Source organism: Mastomys coucha, unplaced genomic scaffold (genome assembly GCF_008632895.1).
Source record: "Mastomys coucha isolate ucsf_1 unplaced genomic scaffold, UCSF_Mcou_1 pScaffold14, whole genome shotgun sequence".
Taxonomy (NCBI): domain Eukaryota; kingdom Metazoa; phylum Chordata; class Mammalia; order Rodentia; family Muridae; genus Mastomys; species Mastomys coucha.
Window position 1 is genome coordinate 130,106,487 of NW_022196896.1, and position 25,060 is coordinate 130,131,546.

General features: G+C 42.4%; 1 protein-coding gene and 1 pseudogene across 7 annotated transcripts in view; one reads left to right on the plus strand and one right to left on the minus strand.

Annotated features, from left to right (window-relative positions):
* Tmem232 (transmembrane protein 232) overlaps window positions 1–25,060 on the minus strand; it is a 278,672-nt gene that overhangs the window by 200,056 nt on the left and 53,556 nt on the right. For 6 of the 7 annotated variants that reach the window (XM_031368600.1, XM_031368596.1, XM_031368594.1 and 3 more), the window contains 5 exons: window positions 11,772–11,883; window positions 11,254–11,359; window positions 9,756–9,913; window positions 6,925–7,024; window positions 5,099–5,256 (listed from right to left, as the gene is read on the minus strand). In XM_031368600.1, the coding sequence (XP_031224460.1) occupies window positions 5,099–5,256; window positions 6,925–7,024; window positions 9,756–9,902 (405 nt within the window). In that variant the 5' untranslated portion in view covers window positions 9,903–9,913; window positions 11,254–11,359; window positions 11,772–11,883. The remainder of the gene's footprint in view (window positions 1–5,098; window positions 5,257–6,924; window positions 7,025–9,755; window positions 9,914–11,253; window positions 11,360–11,771; window positions 11,884–25,060) is intronic. The other variant, XM_031368597.1, reaches the window with a different exon arrangement.
* On the plus strand, window positions 19,069–20,300 carry LOC116088847 (annotated as a pseudogene).

Below are 25,060 nucleotides of genomic sequence, written 5' to 3' on the forward strand. Positions count from 1 at the left end.
AGTCCCTCCTGGGAATGTGGGCCCCTGAAGCCTTCACAGTCCCTCCTGGGAATGTGGGCCCCTGAAGCATTCACAGTCCCTCCTGGGAATGTGGGCTTCTGAAGCATTCACAGTCCTTCCTGGGAATGTGGGCTCCCTCTTTTCCTCTCTCCCTCCACTGAAGAATAAACCCCATTGTCTCTGACAAACATGCCCTCCTCCCCCTGACCTTTGGCTTAATGGCCTTGGCATTATCAAAAGGGAAGGATTAATGTAATAATGATAATCATGTGGTTCAACCCAGTTGTCACAGACCAGGAGAGAGCAGCCCCGACAGTTCTTGTGTGCCTCAGAATCTCTTGTCTTTATGCTGAATTGGCCTACTGGGGTTGGGACTAACGCAGTTAACAAGGGCACAGAGATGAAAGAACACTTTAAAGAGTTGCATTTCTCTGGCAGAGTGATTGTACACATATTTGATGTAGTAACTTAATATCTACTTTACTTTTTCTATAATTCCTTATTATTTTACTTTGCAGACTGTCAAGCTGTAGGAGCTCTGGGATGCAGAAGGGATGGTGTTGGGAGACTGTTCTGTTCAGCCAGGGAAGTGTCTGCTACACGGGAATTAGGAGCCAAGCTTGAATCCTCAACACTAACAATAAAGTGAGGCGTAATGGTGCTGGGCGGTAACCACAGTACGTGAGCTGGGGGACAGAGGCAAGAAGATAGATACCAGGTGTTGATCTCTGCCTTCCACACGCACACAGATGCACGCATGGGTACACACGACCATGTGCATAAAAAAAAAGACCATAAAAATGTAAGAAAAAAATTGAGTGATTCTTCCAGGATGATAATTTGATAAGCACCAAGCACAGAATTCAGTGACTTTACAGAGTATTTCCCACCCTTTTCTGCCTGCCTTTTCTTTTTCCTTTTTCCTTTTCCTCTGTTTCTTTTTCTTTTTCCATTTCCTGTGATTCTTCCTTTTTCCTCCCATGCCACCCAGCTTCGGACTATCATCCTGCAGCTTGCACAGTGCCTTCTGAGAGATGCCCACCTGCCAAAGTGCTGTTGGGAATTCGGATAACCCACTACCTTGGCATTTACGAGACTGTAAGTACAGTCCCTCCAAGTGGCCGCTCAGACGCTTACGATGCCGATGAGCTAGCTTGGCGGTGTGGGCTCTGTTGTGGCTGATCAGATGTAGTGCTTTGAGTTTTGTCCTGTTTTCAGTCGTTTTAGGGGTCAGTGACATTGCCATGAAAAGACCTCTTAATACAAATGTGTTAGCCGATTAGCAACACGAATCACTGGATAATGCTCCTAATTTCAAAAGCCACACATCTCGTTAATGATGCTGTTCTTAGCATCACTGACGCTCAGCAGAGTGTCCCAGATTTTGATCGCGTCCTTTTGCTTGCTGAGTATGTGTGGTGTGAAAGAATAAGACTGCTAATCATGCCAGAATATAAAATTAAAATCGGTGTATCTGCTACTTTTCGGGGAACTTTTTATACGTTACATAATAATATTTAATAATGGGGCTACTCCATGTTAGCTGAGTTCCTTCAAATCCTCCGAAGAACTACGTTGTTACTATCATGTGACCACTGTGCTTAGAAAAGTCAGCTCTGCTGCTGACCAGAGGACAGAAATGACTCCTGCAATTGGGCTCTGCCATTGCAAAGCTAATGAAAGTGTACCACTTACCAAAGTTGGCAGGAATTGTGGCTCTGGATCTCTCAAGAGGAAGCCACAGATCTGTACCGTGCATCTTACAATATGTAAATTCCACAGGATTTTAAAACAATTCTAGCATTGGTTGTACAACAAATTCAGCAACTGCTTTTACTCCATTTCTAATGAGCATTAAGTGTAAGATATTTCACAATGGCCAATGCAAGCCCTTTTAGTAGAATCAGAAGATGAGGGATGATGATGGATAGATCGATAAGTCCTGGGCTGCAATAGAGCATCGATAAAGACGGGAGAGAAGAATTGCTGTAGCTTTTACATTCTGTCATCTCTCCCTTTCTTCTTTCATTCCCCAAAGCAGGGAATGGAATGGTTATTGAATGGGCAGATGCTCGGCTGAACTGCAGAGGCTGGCTTCGAAAAGCCACATTGGAGAAATTGGGTAGAAGCTAGGGAACTTTAGGGCTTGCAATCACGCCATGAATCAGTGCTGATTAGCCGAGCGGCGATTTAGGAGCACTGTGGCTCCACTATCCTTTATAGTTGTTATATTATGAAGTAAGTGGAGAAGAAAAAGAAAGGCAATAAACCTGACAGCACCAAATGTGTTATAGTCCCCTCAGAGAATCCCACGGAAGGAGCCGAAATAGAATTGAGGTCCTTTGTTCTACAAAGTGGAAAAGGCACAGGAAGGCTGGGCGACTGCGCACGTCACTCTCGGCAGACACGTCCCTTCCGTGAGCTGTGGGCTTGGCCCTTCCAGCAGCCCGTGTCCATTGCTTCCAAGGGTGGACATAGATTTGTTCTTCAGAAGCACCGGCCAGGAAACACAAGGCCCCACCTGAGCCAGAGCGCGGTGTGGCTAAAATTGCCATATTTGCGAATGCAAATTGCATGTTGCAGCACCATATTTGGAGATATAACACTCAGATCACTTTCTGTCAAGGTAACTGTATTTATTCTCTGCCAAAATTCACTGTGAGCTCTCTAGGTTAGAGCAAACACCTAAGTATTAATGGCGATGTGTTTGTGGCCTTTCATTTGCAAACTACAGTTTTATTTATTCAGTTAAGGCGAGGACGGCGGTGGTGACGATTGTCGTGATCATCATGAAAAGAGGCAGAGCTTTTTCTATACAAACGAAAACTCAGAGCTATAGAAAAGCCAAGCTGACCTCCTTAGATCTCACAGACAGTTGTCAAACAGGTTGTTACTCTTCGGGATATTTTGCAGCTTCATTCTTACTCTAACTATATTTATCATCAAAACCTATTTTTAATTTTTAATCAAGTGCCTCTTTTGGCATGACACAATTTGCATTCGTTACTAATCATAACCAAATCGTCCAAAGTACTTAGCAAACATCACTTTTTTTGTAGATGGTTTATCGCTTATGAAGCTTAAAAGTTATACACATACATGATAAAATGTATTTTCCTATCTGTTAAATTTATGGTTAATGTTTGAAAGACATGAAAGGGAGTGTGGGAAGACTATGAGGTCACATATAAATAAAGCTATTTTAAGAGGAGTTTCCACAAATCCTTAGATTTCACAAATCCTTAGAACTTACCTTAGATTAAAAGTATTTTCCTTGAGCAGATACAAAGTGAATAAGTAAAGAAAAAATTAATTTTTTTTAAAAAAGTATTTTCCAGGCTGGTGAGAAGGCTCAGTGGGTGAAGTGCTTTCTGCACAAGAGTGAGACTGGGGTGTGAATCCACAGCATGCACATAAAAGCTGCTTGTTCAGGCATTCCACCTGTAGTGCCAGCTGTCTGGAGTCGGAGACAGGATCCCAGAACAAGCCGCCTACCTAGACCATCCAGGTATGATGGAGCATCTCCAGGTTCAAGAGAAGACTACCTTCTGAAGAGGGGCCAGAGCAATCAGGGAAGGTTCCAATACACTTCTGGCCTTGCAATCTACACAAACACACATGCATGTACATTGCACATATGCATGTCCACACTCATGCAAACATGAATACATGCATGCATGCACACCATACACACAAGCAAAAAACTGATTTTTTTCCTTTATTGAAAAATTAAAAAGAACAAATTTTCTGTTTCTAAATTATAAAATAATTGAAAAAAAAATCCTGTTTCATAGCACAGTTTTTCAGAAACTATTTGAGTAGAGGAAGTTAATGAACACCAAACAGACTGAAGTTTGTCTTTTGAAAAACATGTTTTATACACAACTACAAGGCTCACTGGATTTGCATTTGTATAATATCTGCTTATTAAATAATTGATTTTTAATAACATAAGAAATTTTAACTATGTACTATCATTATTTTAATCTTTCAATTTGTACTTGAGAAAGTGAAGGCTCACTGTGTAGCCCTGGCTGCCACAAAAATCCCTAGGTAAGGCTGGCCTTGAACTCAGGGATCAGCCTGCCTCTGCCTCTCCTGGTGCTGAGACTAAAGGCGTGTGCCACCATAGCCGGCCAGTTGGAGCCCTGGGAAGTTTTCAGTTGACTTCGGTGGCATATTTAATGTTATTTCAACATGAAACCTGGAGAGCATGACTTGTTGCATTTGTTTCATGTGGCCAGTCTTTACATCTTTGCCTTGACGAAATAGAATCTGCTAACATGTTAACTTGGGAATCTCAGTAACGCTAGGATTTGTCCTTAAGTGGCTGAGATGGGACCCATGTGGAAGAAATGTTGTGCCACTGTGCCTCTCAAAGACATAACAAGTCACACGGACGGCCCATTCCTCATCAAGCATTCTATGATCCATGAGGTGTGTGTGAGCAAGCGTGTGTGCTACTTCCAACCTCCCTCCAGCTTAGCCCAGCTCTAGCAGGGCATGCTGGATCAGTGAGGACAGGTGTAAGGTCACAGTGATTTTATAGAGACACAACTCACCCCCCAGATCTGTTCACCCCACAGATCTGTTCACCCTCCAGATCTGTTCACCCTCTAGATCTGGTCACCCCCAGATCTGGTCACCCACCAGATCTGTTCACCCACCAGATCTGTACACCCCACAGATCTGTTCACCCCCCAGATCTGTTCACCCTTCAGATCTGTTCATTCCCCCAGATCTGGCTAGCCCCCAGATCTGTACACCCCACAGATCTGTTCACCCCCCAGATCTGGTCACCCCCCCAGATCTGGTCACCCCCCCAGATCTGGCCACCCCCCCCCAGATCTGGCAACCCCCCAGATCTGGTCACCCCCCCAGATCTGGTCACCCCCCCAGATCTGGTCACCCCCAGATCTTGTCACCCACCAGATCTGTACACCCCCCAGATCTGGCCACCCCCCAGATCTGGCCACCCCCCAGATCTGGCAACCCCCAGATCTGGTCACCCCTCAGATCTGTTCACCCCCCAGATCTGGCCACCCCCCAGATCTGGCCACCCCCCAGATCTGGTCACCCCCCAGATCTGGTCACCCACCAGATCAGAATACGGGACCTCCACTTCATCTTGGCCTCCCACAAACAGCTCAGCATGGAGCTCCCTTTTACAGATAACTTCTGACGTTTTCAGGATGAACTGCACGTTGGAGAAGATGTTTGGATACTTGTAGTAGGATGGTTCAGAGAAATAAAGCGCTGTTGGAAGAACAATCACTTGTGAGAGATGTTCTGTTCGTGTCTTGCTCTGTGATGCATTGATCTTTTAGCTATGAAAGCGTCATTAGGTTCAGTGTTCCGGACTCCTACTGTTGGGCATTGCTCTAGCTAGTTAAAATTTATAATGTTACGTGTGTCCTCTGGTGGTGAGGAAGAACACTACATCTTGAATAAGTCGCATGAGAGTTTTTAGAAGTCAGGACGGCTTTGTGTGGTGGCTGAATGTACAATCAGACAATACTATTGCTCTTCTCCAGCTTTCTGTGCCTGCTAATTAAGGTGTCTCTGCATCTAAGGGTAGAGCTCTGTGAGATTCCCCCAGTGGTCCGCCCTACACACATACACACATACATGAGCAGCACAATGCATACACTGTGGTCTCTTGATTGATACATAGGCACATGGTTATGCTTAAAGAAGAAGTCATGAGTTTGAAAAGAGGTCAGGAGAATTGGAGAGGGAGGGGAGGGGTGAAGCTAATGTAAATCTAGTACTCATCTATGAAATTCTTAAAATGTTTAAATTAAAACAAATATATGGCTGAGCATAGTATGTCTATTATATATTATGATATATAATGATTTGTTATATGTGGTACATATTAATACATAAACGTGGTTACTATTCCGTTTTCTCCAGTCTCAAGTGATCAGCCCTGAACACATTTACATTAAGCAGACTCAGTGGGTTTCATGTGGGTCTGACTCCCACAGGTCTCCTTAGCTATACTAATTGCCCAAGCCCTACTCTTCACGTTTTCTGTGACATTCATATCCACTGTTGTGTTTTTCCAAATCTTGACCATATTAGTCAATATCTAAATACACCAACTTCCTCCTCATGCCCTGCTTTTGTACACAGGTGACCTAGAGCCAATGAACTAAAATCAGTCTTTTCTCTTCTAAATGTTTTAAAACTATTGTGCCATAACACACTCCCCATTGCAACCATTTATGTTCTTGATATCTGTTCCTCAACAAGTCCTTCTTTCCAGTGTATAAGTGGACACCTATTACAACATGGTGAATTGCAGGGCTAATGGCATCCCTGCCTTTGAGGACTAATCAGGACATTTGAAAGGACACTGCTTTATGTAATGCTGCTAGACATCCATGCTGAGTGACCTCTGGAATCCTCTCCTCTCGCTATTCCTGTTGGCCGTCTACACTGCAGATGGACCTGCTTTAAAATACGAACATTGTTGCTTTCTAGTTTAGTAGCTACTGTTACAAATGGGAAAGCTGGGCCTCCCCCACCACCACACACACGTTGTTGGAAAATAAATAATTGCTCACAGAAGTCTGGAGGGGGATGGGAAGAAGGAGATGATGGTCAAAGAATGCGAGGTTTCTGCCAAGGTTAGATCCTGGTCGTCTACAACACAGGTGATCACTACAGATCATAAGAATATAGGCTTTATTCAGATTGCAGAGAGACTAGATTTTTAAATGTTCTCACCACAAGAAGTTCTAAGTTTCTGAGGGAAAGCAAACACTGAAGAGACACTGCCTGGCCCAGCAGCCCTCACTGGAGGCCTCTCTTTTCATGAGACATAAAACAGCTTACGCTCTTTATAGTGACAGTCTGAGGATCTTAAAATGGAGCATAAAACATTTATAAGCACAAAAATAAAAAAAAATACTCTACCGTATAAATATGGCTGCAGCCTAAGCAAATGTTGTTTAAAACTTTCTAAGTGACCATGCAGGAAAAATACAAAAAGTCGTAAGAAGATCAAATAGCCAATCTGTCAAGAGAGAAGAGGGAAAAGAGTTTTTGTGTCGCACCAGTAAATGCTTAAAAACCAGAGAGAAAGATAAACCGCTTTATTATTACATTTACTTTTTGATAAAACAATTTCAAACTTGGTTGATATTATGGGTTTTTTGAAATAACTTTAAAACGGTTATGTCAAGACTGAAGTGCTGGTTCAGCCAGAAGAAAGACTTGAATAAATCATCTCTACCCTCTTTCAAATGGGCCGTTCTGGATGCTATTTAGCTCTGTATCCTTTAAAGCCACATTGTTCTTCCAAATTGTAGATCACAGCCCTTAAATAACTCATGAAATGAATTGATGGGAGGGAGTTATATAAAAAAATAAGATACATGAGAAGAGAAAATGTTATGATGTGTTTCATAGTTCCCTTTATTTCAGTATATAGAAGGCCATGCTATTTCCACTGACTAGTTTGTATTAGCTCAAAAAAAAAAAAAAATCGAGTTAGCTTTTAAATTGTGGCGTTATGGCTGAGAGTCCACTGGACTTTCTAGACTATCATGTCTGTCTAGGTTTTCAAAACATTTCCTGCTGAAATGGTAAGTTATTTAAGCTCTCTAGGACACAATGTCTTCACTGATGTCCAAAATGGAGGCTACTACAACTGTGAGACGCAAAAAGTCAACATGTCTCACACTTACACATTTATCATTGTGCAAAGTACATAGTCAAGAACTGGTCATTTAGAGTCTCTACAAGAACCTGCGAGAATTGTTCAACCTGAAGACAAGATGATATAAAAGTGCTTCAAAAATTAGATGGCGTAGCATTTGTAGCATTTACCATGACGCGGAGGCAAAACATCTGAGAAAACCAAGTCGAGGCGTGGAGCAGGGTCACGGGGCAGCACAGACTCGCTCCAGTGGACCTCTTTCATTACAAACATGTACCTGTGTGTTCTGTTTCACCCCTGTATCTCTATTTAAGCTCTGATCTGCTTTCAAATCTTTAAATATAAATGTGTTGCCATAATGAGCAGGTTGGGAAATAAAAAAAAAAAAATTTTTTTTTAAACATTACAATCAGGGCTGGAGGAATGGCTCAGTGGTTGAGAGCACTGGCTGCTCTTCCAGAGGTCCTGAGTTCAATTCCCAGCCACCACATGGTGGCTCACAGCCATCTGTAATGGAATCCGATGCCCTCTTCTGGTGTGTCTGAAGATAGCAACAATGTACTCATCTACATAAAATAAATAAAAATTGTAAAAACTCATTATCACCTCGCCATACCGAGACAAGTACTGGCGTGTCCGTCTTTCCTTCTACTCAGGTCTTCAGGTTGGGCAGTTTATCTGAGGTTTCCTAACATTCTGCCTTTTATTCCTAACACTTTCAGAAAGCTCCAAGACTAAGGATAAAATAGAGTTATTTCGCCAAAACTTCCTAACAGTGGAGATAGATTTGGGAATACTCTCTAGGGACCAATATTGTAAAATGCATATTTTGTTCGGTCAGTTTTGCTTGTTGTAGAGACAGGTGGCATTGAATTCTTAAGGGAATCTTCCTAACCTTTCTTTCCTTTTTTGTAATAATGAAATCATTATTTAAGCTTAATTTATTTGTAATGAGACCACCAGTTACTCTTAAAATTATTTTTATAATAAAATTTTTCCCATGTCAACTGGTCTCATGTCAACTGGCTATTACAAACATTGGAAGCGTTTGACTAAAGACTTTACAAAGCATAATCCATCTGATGACGGCTCCCTGCTGAATCACTCTGGCATGACAGAGTGCTGACAGGGCCACTTGCATCAAATTGAATTGAAGGTTATTTCTCAGAAGCTTTAAATAAAGAACATAGCATGTTTTTAAAAAGAGAAAAAATCCCTGAAAGAAAGGGCTAGAGAGAGAATTCTGTGGTTAAGGGGACATGGGTTCAGTTCCCATCACCTACACGGAAGCTCACGACTAGAGTCTGCAACTGCAGGTCCAGAGGATCCAATTCCTCGTCTGGCCTCTGAGCACACTACACACAAACATACACACACACACACACACACACACATTCAGACACACACACATACACATACTTCTGAACACCTATACTCACATGTACACATACACAAACATGCATACATACACACATACACATTCACATTCATACACACATATATGCACACTCATGAACACCTATACACACATGTACACACACATGCACATACACTCATACACACATTCACACATGCACAAATATATACATATACACACGCACACACATACATGTGCACACACACACACAGAAATACAGATAGACACACACACACTCATACACACATGCATACATACATACATACATACATGCTCATGTGCACATACATACACCCAATCACACACATACACACACATACACACACACACACACACACACACGCATGAACACATACACAGGACACAGACACATGAAAGCAAATGGCCCATACACATAAAAGGAAAGTAAATAAATCCTCTTTTAATCCTTAAAAGAAAATCTATACCTACCTAGAACAGCGGTATGATTATTTTTGCATAATTATATTATTACACAGTTTGTGAAATTGTTTTCTCAAACTATTTCATCTTTTGCTATCCAGCAGCAACCTGCTAGTCATGCTCGAAGATCGTTAACCTACCCTTCTTAAACGCCAGTGTCTTGTTGGATCCCAAAGCACATAGCACTCCTGTCACTCGTGCCTATAACAATTAAAATGTAAAACCTACCTTCACCAGCTTTATCTCGACTGAATATAAATATTCCTTCTTGAATGCATCGCAACAGAGTCGGTATAAAACTGATTCCGCAAGAAAAAACAGGGCAGGAAGCTGATCATAATCAAAGGAAACGTGGTCCAAGGAGGCATGGAGCATATTTAAAGCTTCTGAAACGTGAACAAAGTGAAATTCTGACAGTAAAAGTTAACCCTGGCTTTCTGCATACTATACTAACATCTTGCAGTTCAGTGTTTGTCCATCCGATTCAGGGTTCCTTTGTACTCAGAAATGCTTTCCAGCCTTCCCAGTGAGAGTCACCTCAAACCTCAGCAGGTCTAGTGACTGCTTCAATCAGCAGAACCCAGAAGAAGTACTGTGTGAGATTTCTGGGACCAAATCCCCAAAGGAAACATGGCATCATTGTCTACCTAACCCTGCTCCCCATTTCCCCGCCCCTCTTCCCCACGCCCCACCCCGCTTCCCCTCCCTTTCCCTCACTCCCATCCCCCTTCCCCCCAGGTAGCAATGAAGATGGTTGGTGGTAAACCAGGAGGCCTCACACCACAGTATCTCTTAAATGTCTGATAGAGGTAGCAGAGCTGAGACACAGGGCCATAAAAATAAGTTAAGTGCAAAGCATGCTTCCTTCTCTGAGTTCTTGAGCTCTCGAGCATCGTTACAAATCCCAATTTCCTCGGGAAATATCCTCTGACCTTAGCAGTTAACATCCCCAAACTCATTTTATAAGGCACACACATAATGTTTAGTTTAACGAGAGAAGGAATTTTATCCCCTTAAAAATAATGTTATTTAATTTCCTTTTTAGATTAGTTGGAAGTTGCGTGAAAGAAGCCATGTACGTGAGAAGTACCAGATAAAGGGCTATGAGCAACACTTTCTGCTTTAAAAAAAGCCAAGCCAATGGCCATCTGCTTAGCGTTTTATAAGTAAGGCTCTAACATGCATAAACACCTTTATTTAGGTAACCACTGCAGGTAGACTTACTCAAAGACAGTATACAGTGACTTTTAAATTCATTACCAACTTTAGGGGAAAGGTAGTAAAAGACTATCCTGAGAAAAAGCTTTTGTTTTGTTTTGGTTTGGTTTGCTTTTGTTTTGTTTTTAGGACAGGGTTTTTCTGTGTAGCTTTGGCTATCCTGGAACTCGCTCTGTAGACCAGGCTGACCTTGAACTCACAGAGATCCACCTGCCTCTGCCTCCTGAGTGCTGGGATTAAAGACCTGTGCCACCATTACCCAACTGAGAAAAAGCTTTAAAAACCCATTTTGTAATTAAAAAGTTCAACAGTCAATGTTGTAAATTCAGAATTACAGAGGAACTTTGATAAAAGAACATCATGAGACATTTTAATGGAAAATGAAGAATTACTTACTTTAAATTTAGTCACTTTAAATTTTCTAAAACTCTACTTTAAATTCTCAAATCATCTCTTTGTGAACCCACAGAGACTTGGGGTTCATCTGCAGTTGGGTCCACATACATACCATCTTGGATCTCCCCTTTACACTGAGCCAGATAGATGGCCTCAGCCCATGCCGTTGTAAGATGCACATGCTTCCCAAAACCCAGTGTCTTGAGGCCCAACTTCCTCTGTGATGGAGAAACAGGAAAACAGCTTATGGAAATATGCATCCCTTCATGTTTGTGCATCCCTTCATCTACGCACATCCCTTCATCCATGTTTATCCCTTCATCTATGCACATCTCGTCATCTATGCGCATCCCTTCATCTATGTAGATCCCTACATCTATGCACATCCCTTCATCTATGTGCATCCTTCATCTGTGTGCATCCCTTCATCTGTGTGCATCCCTTCATCTATGTGCACCCCTTCCCCAAAATTATTTGACATTGAATGTTTTAGTGCTGCTTACTTGCACTTAAAGATAGCTGACTATCCCCACATCCTTTTTTTTTTCTTTCAATATTGTATAACAGGTAAGATTTTACCAACTGGAAAATGAAGTTTACATGCCAAGTAACCAGAGCACCAACCCTTACCTTACACCTGACAATGAGTCTCCTGGCTTGTTCCAACAGTTCTTCCTCCTCTGCTGGATTCTCTGTGTGGTTGAATCTCAATATGAATTCTCTGGTAATTGAAAATGATGGCCTGTGCAGAAAAACAATAATTATAGCTATCATCTAATTTTAATTAATCATCTTCTAGTAGGTAAGCATAACAATGTTCTAGGGAAAGCACTTTACTTTTTAATTATGTTTCTCATACAAACAAGATCAGTAGCATCCAATATACCTGAGCAGATAACCTAGACCCATATTCTTTGCCTGAGAAAAAAAATTCTCATTTCCAAAGGTTTTTGTCCTGTGAAAAAAACATTCCTGAGATGGTTACCAGCAGGCTTTTGGATGTTTTCTTATAGCTGAAACTGAGTACAACCTCAATTATGCTGAAGGCTCATTTATCTCCTCACACAAATCAGTGCTGGTCCCATTTATGCTAAGGCTTTCTTCCCTCCGTATGGATTCAGTACAACTGTGACTACAGTGAATTATTGAGGAAGAGAAGATATTTGGAGTAAATTCAGCTAGGGAGCAAGTAGCCAAGATGACACTGCTTCAGAGGACACTGTTTCAGGGCATCTGCAAGAAGAGAGGTGGGACTAGTGAGGCTTCGTGTCACTGTTCTAATGGTCTGCAGAGAGCTGGAGGGGAGGACCTGGGGCGCATCGACAGGGATAGTCACATGTATGCCTAGACAAGAGATGACAATGGGTTAGACCAGGAGAGTGGCAATGTAAGTAAAGACAATTGTTAGCATAAGGTACATGCTTTATTAGACTGTATATGTCTAATGTATGTATATTAGACTGACCAAAGAGTTATCTATCAAGCTTAAGGAATGGGGGGGGTCAGGATTCAACTGACCCACTGAAAGGACAGAATTGCTACTTGCTGAAGCAGTGCAAATTGCTAGAGGTACAGATTGGATGTAAGGGTAGAGAGTACATTCAGTATTACACATGCTTTGAGATGACAATAGTCAGTCAAATGAAGATGGGAGAGCAACACATGGTACATGTCTTAGGGTTTCCATTGCTGTGGAGAGATACCATGACCAAGGCAACTCTTATAAAGGGCATTTAATTGGGGCTGGCAATTAAGTTCAGAGGTTCAGTCCATTATCATCAAGGCAGGAGCATGGCAGCATCCAGCCAGGCAGGCATAGTGCAGGAGGAGCTGAGAGTTCTACATCTTCATCGAAAGGAAACCAGGAGCAGACTGTCTTCCAGGTGGCTAGGAAGGTCTCAAAGCCCATTCCCACAGTGACATACTTCCTCCAACAAGGTCACACCTACTCCAACAAGGTCACACCCCCTAACAGCACCACTCCCTGGCCAAGCACATTCATACCACTACAGTGAGTAAACTTCAGCAACAGGAGGAAGGCTCGGGTTAGATATCTCTACTTGTGCATCATCAGTACATATCAATTCTTAGCCTTAAACAGGAAGGGGCCTGGTGCAGAAAAGGGGAAACTATCTTAAGAGAAGTAGGAGAAATAGGTTGTGGTCTTATGACAGACAGTGACTACAGCGTAGACGAACTCTTTGGAACTGAAGGTGGATGTGGCTCAATCCTGCTCTCAAAACAACAGTGAGGTTAGGTCAGGCACATTAGCATTTTAGAGGTTGTGGAGGGAAGTGTGTGAGTTAGAGACCAGAATAGGCTACAAAGCAAATTCCCAGCTAGAGGAGACTGTGTACTGAGATTTCCTCCCATCAATCTCAAAAAAAAGAAAAGAAAAGAAAAGAAAAGAAAAGAAAGAGAAAGAAAGAAAGACAGGCAGACAGACAGACAGAAAGAAAGAAAAAAGAAAGAAAGAAAGAAAGAAAGAAAGAAAGAAAGAAAGAAAGAAAGAGAGAAAGAAAGAAAGAAAGGAAAATATTATGAAGATGGTAACATCAATGGAGTATACTTTTTGCAGTCAAATAACTGTTGGACTTGTGTTACTAGGAAAGATCTGGAGAAACAGAAACATTTATTTATGGCTTACTGATTTCAGAATTTGCTAAATTAATTGTTCTGTGGGGGTATAGAGAAAAAGCTAATCTTGCCACAGAATAAATTATCTTCCTTCTAAGAAGAAAAATATGCCAAAAACCAATGGCAATGGGGCACCGTCTCAGACTCAGAAAAGAGAATGACAAGACACTCTGCAAACTGGAACTGCCTACTTGAGCTCAGAGAATAGTTAATGATCTAACCAATTCACTGACACCATCATAAGCACCCCATATCAGGCACTAAAATGTGCATTAAAGATGCAGAAGTAGGATGGACATACATTCTCGCCCTCACAGAATATCCGGAGCAATCTGGGAAGAATTGGAGTCTGGACTTGCAGAGTCTGCTGGAGTTGTAGCTGTAAAATGAGTAACTCCATGTTTGACTTCATTCTCCCTGTCTTACTTTCTATTTATGAGATGCTGTTGGTTAGACATGGTGGAGACAGGCTGAACAGTCTTCCCACTGCCGTTGGGGGTGGTGCAGGGTATTTTTCTGTTTGATTTCTTTTGGGTTTTGTTTTTTGTTTTGTTTTTAAATCTACTTGAAGCATCTACATGAAGAATCCAAAATTGATTTAATTTTCCAATTTATACAAAGTGCTGTGGCAGTTATCAGAGACAAAGGTTGGCCTTTTGTTATTTTATGCTCTCATTAGGGATTAATTTTTGAAGTATGTAAGTGTGTTGTTGATGGCAAAGCAAATGTTTACAGCTCCACCAATACCCAACACTGCTGCCTCAAACTATACCTGTCAGGAGCAGCTGAGATCAATGGTTAATGTTTATCTTCAGAGTCCTTTCATAATGTTGGCAGTGGGAACCCACCTATGCATAACTTCCTCCAGGATTCTTCATATATAACTAGGACAGTCCATGCCCAGACTTCTCACACCCTCATTACCCATCCTCTACTTCCTCTGCCCTCAGCAAGCACCTTGGCTGGTCTTGGTTCTTTTCCAAAAAGAGTGACCCCCCACCTTCATTCCTGAAGGGTCTGTATCCTCTATCACCCTGACTGGATTCGGTTGGTGTAGTTTTACATTGATTTTAATCACAGGATATGGCAACACCATGAGACATCCTAAAGGATTTTCTGCACTCCAGACATAACCTTTCCTACCTCCACTACAGAGAAGTCATACAATTTCTCCTTGGTAATCTGGATCTACCCCTCTGACACTGTTGTTCCTTTCTTACCCTGCTGGTTTAAGGCATCAGAAGCCCAAAGTCACCAGGGGAGTCTGACCTTCCACTTCAGTGAAATGTTTCTTGTGGCTCCCAGATTTTTTTGCCACACAAAAACCTCCCAAACAGCTCAGGCTATTGCCAAGCCTAATATTTACCCTCCATAAATTGATTGTAAGGCCCTATTACCAAAGACAACCCTTAGATATATCATCAAAGACACAGGTCCACTCCCACGTGCTCTAACACACCCAGGATCAGAGGTGAGAAAGACATAACATCTGTCCCAATAGCGGGAGTAACTGGGACCAGCAGGACCAGGCACACAGGAACTCCACCAGCCCAGTGGCTCAGGTTTCTTCCAATCTGTCTGGGCTGGTGCCCTGAGCAGACCTTGGGCACAACAAGCTCCACAACCAGTCCCACAACACCCAGAGGAAGCTGCTGCACTCCCAGGTGTTCTAACAAGCCCATGGTCACAGGATCCCAGAATCACAGGATCACAGAGACAGCTTGACTCTGACAAGTTCTGACACAACCAGGATCACAGGAAGGACAGGCTCCAGTCAGATTTAGCAAGGGCAGGTAGCACTAGAGATAACCAGATGGTGCGGGGCAAGCATAAGAACATAAGCAACACAAACCAAGGTTCCTTGGCGTCATCAGAACCCAACACTCCCACCATAGCAAGTCCTGGACACACCATCACACTGGAAAAGCAAGATTCAGATATAAAATCACTTCTCATGATGATGATACAGGACTTTAAGAAAGACATAAATAGCACCCTCAAAGAAATACAGGAGAACACAGATAAACAGCTAGAAGCCCTTCAAGAGGGAACACAAAAATCCCTTAAAAAATTACAGGAAAACACAATCAAACAGGTGAAGGAAATGAGCAAAACCATCCAGAATCTAAAAATGGAAATAGAAACAATAAAGAAATCAGAAAGAGAGACAACCCTGGAGATAAAAAATCTAGGAAAGAAATCAGGAGTATACAGAACTCCAAATAGACTGGACCAGAAAAGAAATTCCTCCCTCCTGTCACATAATGCACCAAATGCACTAAACAAAGAAAGAATTTTAAAAGCAGTAAGGGAAAAAAGGCAAGTAACATATAAAGGCAGGCCTATCAGAATTACACCAGACTTCTCACCAGAGACTATGAAAGCTAGAAGATCCTGGGCAGATGTTATATAGACCCTACAAGAACACAAATGCCAGCCCAGGCTACTATACCCAGCAAAACTCTCAATTACTGTAGATGGAGAAAACAAGATATTCCATGACAAAACAAAATTTACACAATATCTTTCCACAAATCCAGCCTATTACAAAGAATAATAGATGGAAAACATCAACATAAGGAGCAAAACTACAGCCTAGAAGAAGCAAGAAAGTAATCTTTCAACAAATCCACACAAATCTAATTCCACCTCTTACAACAAAAACAACAGGAAGTAACAATTACTTTTTCTTAATCTCTTAATATGAAAATTAATATTACCAACATATCCTAATCGATTGAAATCCAAAAACATGAGAAATTGGAAATTTGTTGATTGTCATCCAATGGTCTCTCTAATTTGGTAACTGGAGAAATAAGTCCAATATTATATCATCCATATACACTTTCAGCTTGTTTGTTTGTGACAGTGTCTTGCTGTGTACAACATAATGGTCTTGAAATCATGCTTCTCCTATCTCAGCCTCTCTATTAGTGGGATTGTTTACTTCATGTTTTTATACTACACTATGGTTTTCAGAACAGCTTACATATTTTAAAAGTATTTATATGCCCAAAAGTAATGTAGACAATTAAATTAGGAGGGGGCATGTAAGAGAACAACAAAGAGTGAGACTGAATGCTTTGCTTGACATTTGTAACTCATATCAAGTTACCACAGTAAGAGCCAAGATTTTAAACTCTACTAAATACAAAACAAACAAACAAACAAAAACACTTTATATATGTATGTTCATTTAAGAAAATATTAGTAGTGATGTATTATTTTGAAATACACAGTTAATATGTTTGGAGTTATTTAAAATTTATATTGAGAAAAACGTATGTATTTTCAGTACTGCCGCAGACAGGTATTTACATAAGGCTGTTTAATTGATTGTTGTTTTATATCAAACAACTTTTATAACACTCCTTTTCATTGTTATAATATTTTATAAATTTTAAAGAATATGACAAAAAAAGATATTGTAGGTATTAAAGGGGGGTCTCTGGGAGGAGTTGGGGTACAAAAGGAAAACAAGAATGTGATTTAATTCTATTTACTTAAAATATGTTTTTAAATGTTAACAAATTCATATAAATTGAAATCATGTAACTTTTCTCTGGTCCCTAACTGGAGACTTCACCACACTAAGAAACATTCACAGTGATTGGAGCTACTCTGCATGGGACCAGAGGGAGAAAGTTATCATTAGGCCAGCTATGGACTCTTCAGTCTACAACAGTGACCTACCAACATCCTTAGCCATCAGGAAAATGCAAATCAAAACTACTTTGAGATTCCATCTTACACCTGTCGGAATAGCTAAGATCTAAAACATAAATGACAGCTCATGCCTGCTCCACAGCAAGGGAGACACTCCCCCATTGCTGAAAGGGTACAAACTTGTACGGCCACTTTGGAAATAAATATAATCGTTCCTCAGGAAACTGGGAATCAATCTACCTCTAAATCCAGTTATACCACTTGAGCATCCTACACGGACACTTGCTCAACTATGTCCATAGTAGCTTTATTCATAATAGCCAGAAACTAGAAACAACCTAGATGTCCCTCAACCAAGCAGTGTATTTTTAAAAATATGGTACTTTTACACAATGGAGTATTACTCCACTGTTAAAAACAATGACATCGCATTTTGGGCTTCTAATGCCCTTAAGCCAACAGGCTAAGAAGGGAATAACAGTGTTAGGAGGAGTGATAGATCCAGATTACCATGGAGAAATCAGATTGCCTCTGCACAATGGAGGTAAGCAGGAATATGTCTGGAGTGCGGGAGATCCCTTAGGGCATCTCTTAGTACTTCCGTGTCCTGTGATTAAAGTCAATGGGAAATTACAACAGCCTAATCCAAGCAGGATAACCAAGGATGCAGACCCATCAGGAATGAAGGTATGGGTCAATCCTCCAGGAAAAGAGCCAAGACCTGCTGAGGTGCTTGCTGAGGGGGAAGGAACTACAGAATGGGTAGTAGAGGAAGTTAGTTATAAACACCAGCTAAGGCCATGTAATCAGTTGCAGAAATGAGGATTATAAAGTAATATGAATGCTTCTGTCTTATTTTGTTAAGAATACATTTTTCTTTCTTCCAATTTAACATCAATTCGTATTTAAGTTGAGACAGTAAAAGAATGTTCCTAAGGGACATTGCCCCATTGTAAATTTACAAATGCGTTTGCGATTGTACGAGGAATAGTTATGTTAGGCGTATTTATGATTTTGTTATTGTTTCATGTGGACATGAGATATTATTTTTGTCAAGTTGACAAGGGGTGGATTATCGTGGCTATTCCTGGTTGTCGACTTGACTGTATCTGAAATGAACTACAATCCAGAATTAGAAGGCTTACCTGACCCTAATCTGGAGGCCGAGAGATACAAGTTTCTGACCTGAATCTTGGCGTGGAGATCTTGAGGTATAGTGGCTATGAATCCCAGAGGATTAAGATAGAAAGATCTATGAGTTCAAGATCATCTGGGATTAAAGGTGTGGTGGCACACACCTTTAATCTGGGCCACACCTTTTGCTGGAGACCTATATAAGGACATTGGAAGAAGGAAAGCTCTCTCTGCTTCATCTGCTTGCCTTGTGGGACCGAGCAGCTGCTGGATCCTTGGACTTCCATTCACAGCTGCTGCTGACCATTGTTGGGAGTTGATTGTTGGGAGTTGGACTACAGACTGTAAGTCATCGGTAAATTCCTTTACTACATAGAGACTACCATAAGTTCTGTGACTCTAGAGAACCCTGACTAATACAAAATTAGGTCCGGGAGTGGCGGGAGCTGCGGCTGGGGGTGGCGGCGGCGGTGGCACACTGGAGGCGGCCATGGCCAAGCAGTACCACTCAGTGGAATGCCCGTTTTGCGATGAGGTCACCAAGTACAAGAAACTTGCCAAGATCGGCCAAGACACATTCGGGGAAGTCTTTAAGTGCCAAGCACCGTCAGGCCGGCCAGAAGGTGGCTCTGAAGAAAGTGTGGATGGAGAATGAGAAGGAGGGGTTCCCCATCACAGCCCTGCGGGAAATCAAGATTCTACAGCTCCTAAAACATGAGAATGTAGTCAACCTAGTTGAGATTTGTCGGACCAAAGCTTCACCATATAACCGCTGCAAGGGCAGCATCTATCTGGTGTTTGACTTCTGTGAGCATGACCTTGCTGGGCTGCTGAGCAATGTCTTAGTCAAGTTCACGTTGTCTGAGATCAAGAGAGTGATGCAGATGCTGCTGAATGGCCTCTTCTACATCCACAGGAATAAGATCCTGCACAGGGACCTGAAGCCCACCAACTTGCTCATTACCTGGGATAGGGTCCTAAAGCTGGCAGATTTTGGACTGGCCCGTGCCTTCAGCCTAGCTAAGAATAGCCAGCCCAACCAATACACCAACCATGTGCTGACATTGTGGTAATGGCCTCCGGAGCTGCTGCTCAGAGAGCGGGACTACGGCCTGCCCATTGACCTTTGGGGTGCTGGGTGCATCATGGCAGAGATGTGGACTCACAGCCCTATCATGCAGGGTAATACAGAGCAGCACCAGCTTGCCCTCATCAGCCAGCTCTGTGGCTCCATCAGTCCAGAGGTGTGGCCAAACGTAGACAAGTATGAGCTGTTTGAAAAGCTGGAACTGGTCAAGGGCCAGAAACAGAAGGTGAAGGACCATCTGAAGGCCTATGTTCGCGACCCCTATGCTCTGGACCTCATTGACAAGCTGCTGGTGCTGGACCCCGCACAGCGGATTGATAGTGATGATGCCCTCAACCACGATTTCTTCTGGTCGGACCCCATGCCCTCGGACCTCAAGGACTGTCTACTCACTTGACCTCTATGTTTGAGTATGTGGCACCACCACGACGGAAGGGCAGCCAGATCACCCAGCAGTCCACCAACCAGAGCCGAAATCCTGCCACTACCAACCAGACAGAATTTGAACGTGTCTTCTGAGGCTGGTGCTGGCCAGTGTTGTTCTTAGGTTAGGGGTGACTTGCATGGAACATGTGACATGATGGGATGTTTGAGATGTTTCTCCTCCAGTACATATTAACTCCCCACAACTCTAGGTTCTGCTGACCTAGAAGTTTTGGTTCCAGAGGGGGGAGTTCTCCTACCAGGAGCCATAACAAACATTCCATTGAACTGGAAGATCAGACTTCCCCCTGGTCATTTTGGGCTTCTAATGCCCTTAAGCCAACAGGCTAAGAAGGGAATAACAGTGTTAGGAGTGATAGATCCAGATTATCACAGAGAAATCAGATTGCCTCTGCACAATGGAGGTAAGCAGGAATTTGTCTGGAGTGCAGGAGATCCCTTAGGGCGTCTCTTAGTACTTCCATGTCCTGTGATTAAAGTCAATGGGAAATTACAACAGCCTAATCCAAGCAGGATGACAAAGGACACAGACCCATCAGGAATGAAGGTATGGGTCAATCCTCCAGGAAAAGAGCCAAGAAAAAAAAAAAGAAAGAAAGAAAAAAAAAAACAATGACATCATGAAATTTGAAGGCAAATGGATGGAACTAGAAAAGATTATCCTGAGTGAGGTAATCCAGGTCCAGAAAGACAAACATGATGCATACTCAGAAGCAGACACTAGCTGTTAAGTAAAGGGCAGTCATGCTACACCCCACAGACCCAGGAAGGCTAAGGAACAAGGAGGGCTCATGGAGGAACACATGGATCTTCCTGGGAAGGAGAAGTGATATGAATGAAGGTTTGTGCCCAGATCTATTATATCTTGTTGAGCCATGCTGGGTGGATGTTCCTGGGAGGCCTGGTTTGTTTGTTTGTTTGTTTTAAGAAAACAGAGGAGTTGATCTAGAAGAAGGGATAGGAACTGGGAGAAGTGGAGGGAAGGGAAACTGTAGTTGGATGTAATATATGAGAGAAAAGAGACAGATAGGATAAGGAGAAAGGGGAGCCCTTGCACCCCAATTCTGGAAAACTAAATCAATTCTGCAATTGGGAGGGGCAATGTGGCATTGCCTCACAAGATGAACTATAAAAGCAGAACGACCATCTGGTCTGACAATCCTAACTCTGGGCATATGTAAGAGAAATATAATCAGTATCCAAGTAGGATATATACAGCCCCCATGTTCACTGGAGTATTGCTCATGACAGTCAAGCTATGGTCATAATTCAAGGACCCACTCACTGATAGTGAGTGGAAAAAGGAAATGCAGAGTGTGTAAATGATGGAATGCTATTCTTTCTTTTAAACAAGAGAAAATCCTGACACTCACACAATATGGATGATCGTGAGGATGTTACACCAAGTGAGATAAATGATGAGCAGGATAAATACCACATGAGTTCACACATGTGGAGCCTAAAATAGTCAAACTCAGTAATAGAGACCAGAATGGAGATGACCAGAATCAGGGAAGGATGAGATCTCGCTCAGGGGCACACAGTTTTACGTGAGCAAGTTGAGTAAGTTGTAGAGGGGTTCCATAGCAACATAAACAAAGGTACAACATTATCTTTCTCCAAATTTGCTAAGAGCTGTCACTACAACTGCAAAAAAAAGTAATAATGTAAGGTAACAAATGTTAACTAGCTTGATTTTGATGAAGATTTAAATGTGTATGTTCACATCAAAACATTAAGTCAGATGCCTCAAATGTATGCAATTTTTATCAATTATTCTATAGTATGCATTCAACCATATACCAACCATACTGTAGCATGGTATAGTGATTTTGACACATGTCTATAGTTTTGTTACCACCTCTGCTTATCATGTGTATTACTTCCTTTAGTACTGTAATATGAAGCTTTCTTCTTCCACACTGAAGTTTAAGATGTGTGTGAGAAGATGCTATTTTAAGTGGTAGGACACATTTTCAATATATATATCAGGCAAAGGACTCATAACCAGAATATGTAAAAACTGCCATACGTCAAGAACATGAAGGTAAGACATGAACAAGTGAGTCTCAAAAGGAGAAAACGAAATGAATGATAAATATGGGATCCACTCAGCAGCCTATAGAATGAAGAAGTCCAGTTTAAAATCATGATGGGATCTCCTACTCATCTACCCACATGCTGCATTTAAAAGGAGGAAGATGCCAGGAACTGATGAAGATGTGCAGACTTAGGACCTTACAAGCATTGTGGTTGTGGTGGTTTGAATATGTGTGCCCTCTCTCCCCACCTCCCCGCCCCCTGCCCCGTAGACATGTGTTTGAATGCTTGGTCCATAGGGGGTGGCACTATTGGGAGACATGGCCTTGTTGGAGTAGGTGTGGCCTTGTTGGAGTAGGTGTGGCCTTGTTGGAGTAGGTGTGGTTTCATTGAAGGAAGGACTCACTTGGAGGTGGGCTTTGAGACCTCGGAAGCTCAAGCCTAGTTAGTGTGTCACTGTCACTTCCTGCTGTCTGCTGATCAAGATGTAGAACTCTCAGCTCCTTCCCCAGGACCACGTCTGCCAGCTTCTCACCATGATGATAAGGGAATAAGCCTCTGAACTGTAAGCCAGCCTCAATTAAATGTTTTCCTTTAACATCTGTCCCAACACGGGGAGTAACTGGGACCAGCGGGACCCAGGCACTCAGGAACTCTGCCAGACCAGTGGCACATGTTCCTTCTGGTCTGTTTGGGCAGGTGCCCTGAGCAGACCTTGGGTGCAAACTCTGCATCAAGTCCCACAATACCCAGAGGAAGCTCCACTCCCAGGCACTCTAACACACCCAGGATCACAGAATGCTAAGAGCTTGGTCACACCAGGATCTCACAGTCCCAGAGGCAGCTTGACTCTGAGGAGTTCTGACACAACCAGGATCACAGGAAAAAAAATGTTCCAGTCAGATGTAGCACTAGAGATAACCAGATGATGTGGGGCAAGCGTAAGAACACAAGCAACAGAAACCAAGGTTACTTGGCATCATCAGAACCCAATTCTCCCACCATAGCAAGTCCTGGACACACCATCACACCGGAAAAGCAAGATTTAGATCTAAAATCACTTATCATGATGATGATAGAGGACCTCCTCTTTTTGTTCTCCTGTATTTCTTTAAGGGAGTTACTTATGTCCTGTGTAGACCAGGCTGGCCTTCTGCCCGGACACCACCCGAAGAGCTGGTTTGTAGGAAGTGCCCTTGCTCCACCGGACGGATGAGAGGAGACCTCTCAGGACACCAGATGAAGGAAGAAATTTACAGAGATGAAGAAAAGGCGTCCACAGTCGCACTCTTAAGCTGAAGGAAGGATCCTAGCCCAGTATCTCAGGCTGCCTTGGGCTCCCCCGTGGCTCACATTCCAAGTAACATAAAAGCAAAATTATAAAAAGAAAGAAAAAAAGAAAGAAACAAACAAACAAAGAAACAAAGAAAGAAACAAAGAAACAAAGAAAGGAAGGAAGGAAGGAAGGAAGTAAGAAAGAAAGAAAGAAAGAAAGAAAGAAAGAAAGAAAGAAAGAAAGAAAGAAAGACAGGAGAACAGCCGGGCGGTGGTGGCGCACGCCTTTAATCCCAGCACTTGGGAGGCAGAGGCAGGTGGATTTCTGAGTTCGAGGCCAGCCTGGTCTACAGAGTGAGTTCCAGGACAGCCAGGGCTACAGAGAAACCCTGTCTCAAAACCAAAAAAAAAAAAAAAGCTTTTAAGGGGGCTGGTGAGATGGCTCAGTGGTTAAGAGCACTGACTGCTCTTCCGGAGGTTATGAGTTCAAATCCCAGCAACCACATGGTGGTTCACAAACACCTGTAATGAGTAACAAATAAAAATAAATAAGGAAAAAAAAAAGAAATACAGGAGAACACAGGTAAACAGCTAGAAGCCCTTTAAAAAGAAACACAAAAATCCCTTAAAGAATTACAGGAAAGCTCTCTCTCTTTCTTCTTTGCCTGCTTGTTTTGTGGGACTGAGCAACTGCTAGATCCTTGGACTTCCATTCACAGCTGCTGCTGACCATTGTTGGGAGTTGGACTACAGACTTGAAACTGCATTCACACCAAAGGACAACTAAAAGTTGGAAACGGGCTTGTGTCCTGAGTGGACCTTGGGCGCAAACTCTGCAGCCAGTCCCACAATACCCAGAGGAAGCTTCATTCCCAGGTGCTCTGACACTCTCAGGATCAGAGGTGAGGAGGACCCAACATTTGTCCCAACACCGGGGGTAACTGGGACCTGTGGGACCAGGCACACAGGAACTCCACCAGCCCAGTGGCTCGGCCTCCTTCTGGTCTCTCTGGGCTGGTGTCCTGAGCGGACCTTGGGTGCAAGCTCCAAAGTCTGTCCCACAACAACCAGAGGAAGCTGCTGCACTCCCAGGTGCTCTAACAAGCTCAGAGTCGCAGGATCCCAGAATCACAGGGTCACAGAGACTGCCTGACTCTGAGGAGTTCTGATACAACCAGGATCACAGGAAGGAATGACTACAGTCAGATTTAGCAAGGGCAGGTGGCACTAGAGATTACTAGATGGCAGGGTACAAGCATAAGAAAATAAATAACACAAACCAAGGTTACTTGGCATCATCAGAACCCAATTCTCCCACCATAGCAAGTCCTGGACACAACATCACACTGGAAAAGCAAGATTCAGATCTAAAATCACTTCTCATGATGATGATACAGGACTTTAAGAAAGACATAAATAACTCCCTCAAAGAAATACAGGAAAACACAGGTAAACAGCTAGAAGCCCTTCAAGAGGAAACACAAAAATCCCTTAAAAAACTACAGGAAAACACAATCAAACAAGTGAAGGAAATGAATAAAACAATCCAGAATCTAAAAATAGAAATAGAAACAATAAAGAAATCGGAAAGAGAGACAACCCTGGAGATAGAAAACCTAGGAAAGAAATCAGGAGT